We start from the raw sequence: 12,728 nt of genomic DNA, 5'->3' as shown, positions 1-12,728 counted from the left end.
GCAGCCACTTATATACTGATGTGCCTTTTCCTGTTCTACATCTGTTGACTGTGAACTTTCTCTGATTATATTTATGCTTTTCAACAAAAAGCGGTGGTTTTAGAGACTTCATTTTCTCTCCAAGTCTACCATATGTCAACACGCAGCAGGTGTGACTCAACTTCAATGAAGCAAAATAAAAAAATAGGAGGAGGAAAACAAGCAATCAATACATTCTATTGTTCTTATCCGGCAAATTCAGCTCACCTTTCTGGGAATGTGTTGGTGTGTGGAAGAGTGTGAGAGGCCTCTCGCTGCAGGATGGGGCTTTGCTCTCGGTACTTCTCCTCCTGGGCAGGTTGAGCTGCATGTTGGTCGAACTGCCTCCAGAACTTGGAACGTCCCTGAATATCTGCAGGACGAAGACAGCCGGTAAAGTGTGAGACATTTGCAAAAAGCACCAGTGAAAAGTTACCAAAAAACCTTTTTTTCTCCTCCATTAAACAACACAGTACAGCTTGTTCGTATTGCTGGCCAGCTATTTATGTAACTGCACGGCAATGTGGCTCACCTTAATACAAAAAAAAAGGTCTAAGAAAAGCAACATGACACAACACAAAAGGTCTACGAAAGCACCAGTGGTGCTATGAGTCACTATGCCGAGTTAATAAATGTTGCCTTCTTTCGCTTGAATTGAATAGAAAGATGGTCTACTACTGTATGAGACCTGATCTGATATTTATTCCTGTGTTCATGCTATTGAATTGCATCTTTTGCAGATCAGATCCTGCAAAACACAGCAACAAAGCTGCTTTGTCTACTACTCCTTTTAACTTGGAATAATTACATATGCAGGAACGTAACAAGGGGCATCGTGGGCTTCGCTCTTTGATTCTGTGGCACTGATTGGGACATGGGTGAAATTCACTTCCATTCATTGACGCACTATTAGGTAAGATGTGGAAAACCCCATGCGATGATAAAAATACATATGCACTGTGACTGAAGTTTCTTATCCCCTCTCACCAATAATGCATCTCTATAATTTTCAAACTTGGTGTTTTTTCCATAAACTAATGCTGCTCTGCTTGTGTCAGTCTGTTACTTCAGCCCAAGTCAAACGTCATCATCCCTACTTCCATTCATCTGTCATCCCCTTTTTGCTGCTTTTCTGCCAGCTCCACACCCATAGCTCCACTCACGAAGGAAAAGGGGGAAAAAAAACAGATGTGAGTGCTTGAGAACCCATTTTAACACACTGAATTTGTTGTTTTGGAGTGTCATAAGCAAGATCACATGAAACCTACAAATGATTTAGTTTGCCAGCAAGCCCCTTGAAGCAACGTGATTTGTGACACTGGGCTATTTAAATAAAATTAACCTGACTCGACTTGAAGCTCAAGCAAATCATTTCAGTACTGTTGACACCAAAATGAAATCTTTTCATTTCATGAGACAGATCTATTGTTAAGGAAGGAGAATGAAATGATTCAAGACTTCATCAGGCTGAAAGCAGCACATGAACAGTATGTCTGAAACCTAATCCTTTTATTTATTTATTTATTTTTTCAGCGAGAGGGCAGATATGCAAAGTGCAGACGCTCTTTAAAGATTCAGCATGCATGCTCCATTTGTTTTGTTTGGCACGTTGCACGAGGGACAGCTCATGCCTGGGACGTCTGCAGGATGAAGAGGGCTACCGTGTCTCGTGTGTGTGTGTGTGTCATTCTTGCAGCACACACTTCCACCGTCCGTGCAAAGGTTCACGCATGCAAACAGGTGTGGCACATGTGCTGTTTGTCTGTGCGTCTGACCGTTTGTTTCCTTCACTGGCTGAACATACTACATACTGTGTGTGCACAAAGCTAGGGTCTCAAACAGTCAGGCTGATTTGTCTGTTGCCATGGTGACATCTGTAAGCAGCTTGGTCTGCCAATAAGCTGCTCGGATCTAAAGGGGAAAGTGGCTTTGAACTGTATATAGAGTATGTACACGTGTGTGTGTGTTTGTGTGGGTTTATGTGTGTTTGTGTGTGTGCGTGTAGACATGTATTACTCATGTTGTGGGGACATAAACCTGTCTGCACAGTCAGGTTGTGGGTATTCGTCTTCCTGACGGGGACAAAAGCCAAGTTCCCATAACATAAATGATTTAATTTTAGGGTGAAGTCTTGGGTTAAGGTTAAGGTAAGGTGAGGTGAGGTTTAGGTTTGGGGTTAGGGTTAGGGTTAGGCAAGTAGTACTTATGGTTAAGTCTCCTGGAAATGAGTGTGAAGTCTTTGTAATGGCCCCAAAAAGTGACTGGAACACCACCGCCTGTCTCTGTGTGGCACACATAAACGGTCAGATGTGTTAACAGTTGTTTTAATGTGCTGTTAGACGGAAGTTAATCCCCTTGACAAAGCCATGGGATTCACTTAATCCTCAACAACGTCACCAAACTGCTGTTTGTTTTATTCATTTGTATGCGTACACACTTACGCCCTCTTACCCTCTCATGGTGCTCTATGAGGATCTCGACTACAATGTTCTGGAACTTGATGTCCATGATGGCTGCCACCGTCTCCTCCTGGGGGCGGAGCAGAGTGGGGCCGAAGACCACGCCCAGGTTGGCGATGGTCATCAGGTTCTGCTGGTGGTGACTGGCCACACTGTGAAGGTGAGGTAGATGAAGAGAGAGGATGAGCGCTCCACATTCAACCCAAATTAAAAAAAACAGGAGCCTGAACATTTTTAAAGCTACACTACTCTGTATTTTTATATGAGGAATGGCTCAAATATGCAATGTGAAAGGGGTCACCTGCAGAGAATAATCACCCGACTCTACAAAGAGTTTTACCATTTTTCAGCTCATCGTTGTGGGTTTCCAGTAGCAGAGGCAGATATTGCCCTTGGGAGCTAAAATACTGGACTTGCATTCTGCAGGTCACTTGGAACATGACTCTAAATGCATGTAAATAGACAATTGTTTGCTAAAAATCACCAAAACAACTTCATGAGGTAATAATATGTCAGCGGTTGTTTTTCCAGCTTGTTCTGCTGCCTCCAAAAGGCTAAAAGGGTAAATTACAAATGCTGTTTTAGCTACACTGAGACACAGGGAACTCGAAAACATAAAATATTCTTTGAGCTTGAAGGTTCCATACTGATCTGGAAATAGCCGTTTCACTTCAACTGAGACCAAGACAGACACTCAACCAGCTCAACAGTTACTACCAGAGGCATCCCAGCAGGATTTCTGTACATGGCTGGGCTGTCAGAACATCGAGCCAGAGTTTTCAAACAACAAAGAGTCAGCACGTAGACACACACCATTCAACACCTTGAGATGCCCCCTTCCCTGGAGAAGAAAACTGGAGAGGTTTATGACATTACACGTGACAGCTGAGGAAAACATTTTATCAGTAAAACAGCGAGGGCCCGGAGGAAAAGACTGAAAGAGCAGCGGCAACAAAGAGCATGAGCTCTCTGCGAACAACAGGTGAAACCCATCGACGAGGAGTCAGTGGACGGTCGGAGAAGTATCAAGGTGATTCGGTTTCTCTGTTTATGTTGTGTTTACGCTTTTGCAACATGTTTTAATCAAGTACAATTTCATGGATTTCAATGAGAGAGAGCGCTAGACAGGTAAGAAAACCGTATCAGAGTAGAATAAGAATATCTCCCAGAATGTGACAACGCATCACCCTGACCTGTGCTCTCTCTCTCTCTCCATCTGATCCAACACAGCCCTCACTGTTGTCAGAGTATTATCTCCTGCACAGTTTGCCTCCTGCTGTATTCTTTCCTTGTTCCCAAAGGCAAATATTAAAGTGTTTCTTTTAGAATGTCAACACTTTTACTTGAGTAGTAAAGCATCATTTGCCACTGTAATCTATTACACTCATTTGCCAGTTTATTAGGAACACCTAGCTGAACCTAACGTAGTCCAATACAACAGTGCTGCGATAAATCCTCCCTTCATGATTCAACTGTGTGCTCATTTTGGAGGACATACATGCAGTTTGAGGTGATGATGAGTTGTCTTATACTGACATGGGTTTCTATTATTTTGCCCACAGCAATAAGGGTAGGCAAAATAACAGGAATACCTCATTATATAGCAACCTTCATGAAGGTAGGATTTATTGGCAGCTGATTGCATTTCCTCTGTTGGTTGAAGAACCTTTTATTCCTTGGTGCAATACTGCTTTTACAGGGCAGTGATGTCAATAAACCTTCTGATCTGAACTGAACTGAACCAGACAGAGAGCTGAGGTGTGGTTACTGTGATTCAGCCATTCAACCTTTAAGACAGCTGTAATCCGCTAAGCCTAGGTAAAGATGTGCATGCTCTCAAAATACCCACATTCACACTCATCTACATGCAAGGTAAACATGGCTGGGGTCCCGTTTGTCACACACCATATCATGCCACTGCTGTTGAGGAAAAACCTGATAAAGCCAGAAGGCTTAGATGTGGGTTTAGAGTGAAAACACAATGCCTGGCGGCTGCATAAGGGGAATAATTGCGCATGAGCCAACAGTGTCACGCCCTGCTTTTTTGCTGATGGGCTGCAGCAGCTTGTGGTTATGTAATCCACAGACAGACAGACAACCTGTTTGATTTGTAAATTTTCATGACTACACAGTATATTGTTGTGCACGTTCAGTGCAAAAACATCCAAAATGTGGAGGCAAAGGTGGGATTTGAAGAACAAAAAATGAAGAGGCAATTTTCAGGGGTCAGCACTCATAGAGAGAATGAGATCTTTGCAGGGGTCTTACAACAGATTTGTTGAACTTAATCATGTGGAGTGCTCATCAGTATCTGCCCTGCTGAAATGTCCTTGAGCAAAACAGTTCCAATCAGCTCAAAGGGTGAGTGGCATCCTATTACTCCCCCCGTAAGCACTGATTTGGTGATTTGCATGTCAAAAGACATCTAGGTTAAGACATTTTTCTAACCTTTATGTTACATATGACATTATTTTTCAGGAGCATCTGTGGCTTTATTTCAGATTGAAACCAGGTCATTTGAAATCCTGTTAAAATTACAGTTGTAAATACTTAAAAATGTATCCCAGTTTTAATCAAAACATGAGGATACTCCTTATTTCACAGATTTACCTGCACCTGACCATTAATCTCCCTTTCCTAAAGACAAGTCGAGAAAAAGATTTAGCCCGCTGGCTGCTGGATGGTTTGCTATGTTCACTACACGCTGCTTTTATGTAAGAGTTTGCACATTTAGACACAGGACACTGCACAGAGCCCTCATTCTCCTCAAGGATGGATGACAACAACAACAAGTAAGGAGTATTACAGCAGTGTGGATGTAGAAAGAGCAGAGGGGAGAGAGTTCACTATTAGACCTACACAGTAACTGCTACACTGACATACTGCGCTCTTTCCTCAGTGCACGATGTTTGACGCAGCAGAATAACAAATGACTGCAGTGGTCCATGTGTGATATTCTCCACCTACTTTCCCAGGTGTTTCATCAGCAGCTCCAGCATCTGTCTGTTCTTCTCGGGGAGCCGGTGCACCAGAGCATGGATCTCGGTCACCCTGGCCTCTGGGTTGTCCAACTCTGCACAGAGACAGATACGAAGAGAGAGAAAGAAATAAAAGACTTCAGCTTGAAGTTCAGAGAATCATATTTGATGACGTCTTTATTGGAATGTAAGGAGCGGAAACCAAAAAAAAAAAAAGACCAGAACCACCAATGTATTGATCCTACAGACAAGTATGTTCTGTGTAGCCAAAGCCTAATATCGCTTATCCCTCTGAGCCATAGACCCCCTGCATTGCACTGGGTGACATATTTCAAGGTCACTGTATTATAATTTAAGTCCACCACCCCACTGCCCTAAATAATCACTATAGAGGGCTAAATGTGTATTAATCCATCACTAAAAATAGCCCTAAACAAAAGCATTAAATAGATGCCACAGAATATATGATAAGACTACAACATTCATATCGTCTGTAGGAGCCAATGGGTGTGGGGCTGGGTGCCGCAGAAAGGGAGTGGACGTCAGAATGTATTCAGGGACGGACCTGATCCTTCTGGTTTGATTCACAGTTTATGAGTAAGACAGGGAGACGCACAGGGATGCCAAAAAAAGGCAGAGTGACGGGAGTCAGAGACGAATGAGAAGGTAGTTTTAGTATTTCTGCTGCTAAGTGGGAAAGCTCTGTGTCCAGGTGATTAACAGGTAGACAGCCAGGGAAGACAGACAGGTAGGCAGAGAGCTGCTGTTGATAAATGACTATAATAAGTCACAGCCGCAGACCCAGCCGATAGAGAGATGGCTGCAGACTCACGGTAGATCAACCCTGGGGCCCTGGCTGTCAGCACCAGGCAATACACTGGCAGCTAGCAGAGCATCTCTCACACACACACACACACACACACACACACACACACACACACACACACACACACACACATTTTCTTACCAAGTAACAGAGCTGAGAAGCTACACAGACTCACACCAAAACACTCAAATATACAGTGAATACAGACTAATATTTACAAGCACTTAGACACACACACACACACACACACACATACAGCGAGCCAAATATAGTAACGGCAAATTCAGGAGACAGTGCAAACACCAACAACAAAAACATGGAGCCAGTCAGTCACACACATACACATGTGCGTGCTAACTTAAATACCTATAACATGAACATGCATGTGCACATCCGCTGCACCCACGCGTACCTCCATTCAGATGCATGCACATGAAACCCGTTAACACTCATCGCTCTCTTACAGGCATTCTGAGGTATCCACCACTTCACATTATGCTGACACACACACTTCTCTCTTGCTTCAAACTTTCAGAAAACCAAGTTAAACACTACTGAAAATGTGTTAATTCAAGCCAGGAGTGAATTTAAAGCAGAACTCAACTGTTTTTCATCCTTGACTTATTTTTCCAAATCATACTAGGCTCTGGAATGTAGTCCCACTAATGCTTACCAAATGTCAATTAAATACGACCCAGCCACGAGGTTAATTTTAATCTACATTGATTTGATCTGTCTTACCAACTTGTGTCATTACCAAGGATGAAAATGTGATGCAAAGTACGTTTTGGGTGCTCTGAGGTGGATTTCAGGGCTTCGGACAGGAGAATTGAACAGTATTGAATCATGCGCGCAATATCCCATCAGCATTCAGGCACATCCTTCCTCCTTGTCATACATGTCCACATGCATGAGATGTACTGGCAGCCACTGCATCACATAAGACTTTAGTTTTTAAAAAGAAGCGGTCAAGTGTCGTCCATCCCCTTTCAAACAGTAGAGGAGAATGTGAATTATCGTGCTACTTCAGAAAGAACCTGCTTTCCTCTGCAGCTGAATTGTGTACATGTGTAAATGTACTTAAAACAGAGAATACTTTACTTTTAACGTAATAGTAAGAGAAGTCAGCATGGTTTAATACATGCAGTATTTTAAATGGTCTGATGGAAATGAATGATTGTCACATACACACTAGCACTTCAACCTTTAGCCTGAGCTATTAGAGATAATCAGAATATAACAGTATCCAGATTTTTTGGTTATGACTTCAAAGCTATTCTCTATGCTGATATGACCTTTTACCCAAGTTGAACCTCATTAATGACTTCATCCAGCTCTCTTGTTCAGGGCTGAGTGTTGCCAGTTTTATAGACACTTGTTTTCTAACATGCAATCAGATAAAATATTACCTTCCTTACAGCTATTGGCTCCAAAAAAGCTAAGAAAAAAAAAACAAGTCTGGGTCTCACTTCATCAAAACTTCATCAGGCCATCGCTTATGTAAGAGGGAATTTTGATTATGTATGGAGCGCATACTTTTACAATCAATGTCAAGAATGCAAAAACGTGCACACCCACGTAGACTAAATGAAGCGTGCATTACTTCAGGAAGATTGCCACATCTACTGACCATCGACTGATGCTTAACACCACCACCACCACCTGTTCTACTTTCTTATCATTCATTATTCATACTTGAAATCTCCAGGCCTGTGCAGTCAGCTCTGTATGTCCCATATCTCATTTTAGCATCCTGCTTGGATTCATACCGTGATGAGGTGCACAAGATAGGAACTGTACAAATGAAAAACATTGACGGTTTTGACAAGGCAAACTCTGTTTTTCATCTTCAACCAAAGTACAATGTTAACTCTTTTTAAGAGTGGAGTCTGTAAACTGAGTCTTTCATATTTGACGCATTTGGCTGCAAAATCTGAACAAATGACCATGATCTTAATTTATCTGGAGCGTGACAAAATCTAAGGCAGAGGAGGTGAAACGTCTCCTATTTCATGAAAGATACAACTGAATGATGCTTAAAGAATATTTTGAGCTGCACTCAACAACTGACTGACATGACAATGGGTCATGTCACAGCAGTGACAAACCCACAATAAACTATCACCAAACTCTCCCCTCTATCACTTTATAACGTGGTAAAATGTTGTATTTCCAGCTTCCTTGGCTTCCCTCAAGTGGATCATTAATCAAAAATGCCTTCAGTCCATATGCAAAATACATCTCATACCTATCTACCAACAACCACCTGTCAGTTGATGACGAATGTTCATAAAATCCTGAGAGGAAACAAAGATTTAGTTAATTCTAAACTGGCAAATGAATGGTCGAAATGGCCACTTCAGATTTGAAATCCTGGACCGTTTCTATTAACAAAAGAGACACTCGCTATGAACAGCTGCAGGCAAACTAAAGGTGTTACGACGTGTTTACTGACCGCAAACTTTGCATGCAAAGATAGGTTATTAATTTCAACAACAGGCATCAAACTTCATGGAGCATCAAAAATTTGCAAGCAAAATGATGTCGGGGGTGTCTGATGTGGGAGTAAACAACAGGTGTTTGTCTTTGTCTTTGTAAATCTCCAGTTTTCTGTTTGCTGTTTTAGGTAATCTGTTTCTCGTCAAACTGAAAGACATGCTGGGAGCTGCCTGGCCATAGCTGGCCTAAATTATCATGCGGGAGATGAGAACACATATTGTTTGATCACTGTTTTAGATCCAGGCTGAAATCACACCACCTGGCAAGGAGCAACATAGCACTGGCTGCATGCATTTACTGAACACCAAGCAGTCTAATTACTGACCACAGTGCCTTCCACTGTAGTTCAGATAAGATATTACTGTTTGCCAAGATTTCTCCTCTTTGTAACTAAAGCCATGTCAGTTTCTCCCAGCAAAAGCAGAGAATCTCCAAAGCAGGATAGCGTGGTCATGCACAAGGGGATCGTTCTGGAAACAATGTCGGCATGACAAGAAGCAAGAGGGTAGGGCCGAGTGTGAGATCAACAGGTGGATCACTTCAGCGTGATCAGTAATGTGGGTGTAGAGCGGACAGTTGAGGTGACAACGAAGCTAACGTTAAGGTGAAGCTTTCGATTTACCGGTCTATCTACATACCATACAGCAGGGTCATGAGTTCAGTATGGCGATAGGGGCCAGAAACGTCACCAACGGGAGACCATGGTCTAGACCCAGAACACACTGGAGGATTTTTCAGAGAGTCCTGAAGGCAAACATGGCCTTCCACTTGTCTGTACGCACTACAGGTGACGGAAATAGTCGCGTGCAGACTGAAAGACGAGTCCTTAAGGGAGAAGTTCAAATCCTGCATGCTTTCTCCATTATGCACAACTGGTACAACATTGCATCGAAGTGTGTTTTTTGGCAGCCTGCTGGATGCAGCCACCACAATTCCGACGTCAGAAAGGTGTAGGGTGAAACGGGGTTTCATAACCCGCTCAACGATCCGTCAACTACTTCTTTTGAAGCATACTGATGCCTGTAGCCTGCTACCACCACAACCCTGACAAAGATAAGTGGCAGGAAATGAATGGGTGGATGGACGGATGGATGGATGCATGGATGGAAACAAGAATACATGCTTTGAGTTGGAGAAGAAATCTCCCGATCCATCTTCACTTTGGTCTTTCAAAAGAGAGAAAAAAAGCAGAGAAAGGCCACGTATTGATCATAAGATTGACCTCAAAGCCAAATGCCAAATCCCCCCTTGTGCAATTGGGTGAGAACTGCAGGTCAACATTATGATCACTGTATGGTCTGCAGAGCAGCAAGCAAACCAATCACTCCATGAGGACTCATAGGCGTAAGAAACCTCTGGCTAACTAGATAAAGTAGATAAAAATGCATCGATACTTGTTACACAAGGAGTGACACGATCCAGATTTTTCAAAATAACCTCTATCAGCTCGGCTGCTTGAAAAGAGGAACAGAATCCTTTAAAGTCAGTAAAATACGTGCCATTGCAGGTTTGAGTCTCACTGTCAAACTGTGCATTAGCATTAAAGTCAACTCGCGGTAATCATCTTTAACCCCCGTATCGTCCTTTTATCCCTTTCATGTACTAGGTTGTAAAGCAAAAATTACAGTCGTGATAAAAGTGAATAATGTCTGGCTCAAGCCTTCTAGAGCCCTTACAAAAAACCTTCACCTTGCAGTACTGAAAAATGAAGCCCACTGAAAAGCGAGGTGAAGGAATTAGAGTAAGAAAACAGAGAGAATCGAAGGTGAAATATGAGGAGAAAATTAATGAATTAATGAGAAAAAAGATACTGCAAGCAAAGCCTAATGACTGCAGACAGGGTAATTACTCTATGTGTGTTTTCTTGCTCACACATGCCTAAAGAAGGTATCTAAAATCCAGGTGGCACTCCACCCTCCCTCCGCCTCGACTTTCTCTCAAAGTCTCTATTTCATGGTCTAAATCAGTTAGTGCCTACAAAACTTTATTATGTACTCTGGGAGCCACATGAGAAGAATCTAATATACTGAAATGATTGCAGTGACTGTTGGAGAGTTTAGACAATCTGTCTTCAAGACAGCTGAGTGTTTTTTGAAAATGAAATTACTCATCCTGACCCAATACGCCGCACCCATCAGGTGCTCGTAAGAAAAAAAAAAAAGAAGAAAGAAATGGAAGACTTCGCAGCTGCTGTTCGACCAAACAAACCTAAAAACACTCAACTTTCAAGTTCATCCAGATAAACCAGAGTAGCTCAGGGTGGGAGAGAGTAAGTCGATACGCAACTGAAGAAGGGGGAGGAGGAAGACGAGGTCTGCGAGCAGGGTGGTGGGAGGAGATGGATACGTAAAACAGAGGAGGAGGAAGGGAAGAGTCGAGAGAGTTCAGCTGAGGACGCTGTCCTTAAAACACCCCGCTGCTTCTGCAAAATTATTGCCTTGGAAAAAAACTCACACAAGCAGACATGCGTTCTTGCACATATGCATTCACACACAAATTCATGACGTGCAGATGCAGACACCCACATCAACAGAAACTGATGGACGGCGAGGGAAGAAGTTTTACAGGAGGAAAGAACCGGAGCGGGACGGGAGATATAAATCTGTAAACTTACACAAATAGTTGGCAAGCACGCTTTATGTTTTATGATTATTACAAAACCATGAATACATGCATCATAACACGGGTGGTCCAAGTGCAAACCAGCTACCTTGGCATTCTTAACTGCCACGCTCTACTCCTTTCTGCTAATACACACTTTAACACACTTTTCTTATTCTCTTCCAGTTGGCTTCACTATGGAGTCATTTCCTGTTGGCTTTGCCAGAGACGCACGGTCATATCCTGGAGTTCCTTCCCCTGTCAGCCCAGCCTTCTAGCCGGTCTTAGCTACCGACAAACAAAGAAAGCAGGTCATTGATACATCCTGTAGCACAGCGAAGCAGACTGGACCAGACTAGACTAAACTGCACCTGGGCTCGCTAGAATACGTCCAATTTTCAAAAAATTCAGTAGAAAGCAGCAACAGAAGCGAGACAGAAATGGTCCAGACCATAACAGCCGGCGCAAACAGGCCTGACAAAGCTAAACTATATCAAAGCCATCTCAGACACCACCTACTACTACCACTAGTGATACTGCACAAACTATTAAGTAAAGACTCCTGATTCAAAATCTCTATTTCATGGTGTAAATCAGAGCTTGCAGACTTCATTTTGTAGCCTCAGAGCCACATGAGAAGAGTCAAATACACAGAAACAATTGCAGTGACTGTAGAGATTAGCTCTGTTTCTTTTTTTTTTTTTTTGAAAATTAAATTATTTAATCGGACTCAACACACCGCACCCATCAGGTGCTGGTTTAAAAAAAAAAAAAAAAAAAGGAACATTTTGCAGCTGCTGTGTGACGCAAGAAACCTGAAAACACTAAGCTGTGACCACAAGATTGGACGCTGTGTAAAACATGAATAAAACAGAATTTTGTCACTTGCTAACAAACTGCTTTACTGACAACGGTTTAACAAAGTGTCTCTGGGCCCAGGTGTAATATCATTCAACCAACCATGTGTTCACAAAGTGGTGAACCTCGCTCCATCCTCACTTGTGAACGACTGAGCCTTTCCACCTGCTCCCAATCGACCTGTTTACCAACTTTCCCAGGCTTTTGTTGCTCCTATCCAAACTAGTTTGAAATGCGTTGCTGCATCAAATTCAGAGTAAACATATATGTACAAAAATCAATGAACTTGATGAGATAAAGCATTAAATATATCCTCTTTACTGTTTTCAACATACGTCAAAAGGGATTAGCGAGTAATCACATTCTGTTCTATTTATGTTTTGCACAGCGTTTCCTTCTCATGTGGAATCGGGGCTGTAGGTTGTCACTCTGACATCAGCTGTCCAGGCTTTTCCTCTTCATGTGGAATTTGAATCTCATAAATATGAT

The 12,728-nt window shown here is 42.5% G+C and overlaps 1 protein-coding gene across 1 annotated transcript in view; it reads right to left on the bottom strand.

Moving 5' to 3' along the window:
• The window catches only part of LOC143332467 (rho GTPase-activating protein 26-like), an 86,792-nt gene that overhangs the window by 17,888 nt on the left and 56,176 nt on the right, over nt 1-12,728 (bottom strand). Inside the window, exons 17-19 of the mRNA XM_076749950.1 lie at nt 5,445-5,550; nt 2,470-2,629; nt 247-391 (exon numbers count right to left, since the gene is read on the bottom strand). Of these exons, the coding sequence (XP_076606065.1) occupies nt 247-391; nt 2,470-2,629; nt 5,445-5,550 (411 nt within the window). The remainder of the gene's footprint in view (nt 1-246; nt 392-2,469; nt 2,630-5,444; nt 5,551-12,728) is intronic.

Source organism: Chaetodon auriga, chromosome 15 (assembly GCF_051107435.1).
Source record: "Chaetodon auriga isolate fChaAug3 chromosome 15, fChaAug3.hap1, whole genome shotgun sequence".
Lineage (NCBI taxonomy): Eukaryota > Metazoa > Chordata > Actinopteri > Chaetodontiformes > Chaetodontidae > Chaetodon > Chaetodon auriga.
The sequence above is the reverse complement of the archived record's forward strand: the minus strand, read 5'-3'. Positions and strand labels throughout refer to the sequence as shown.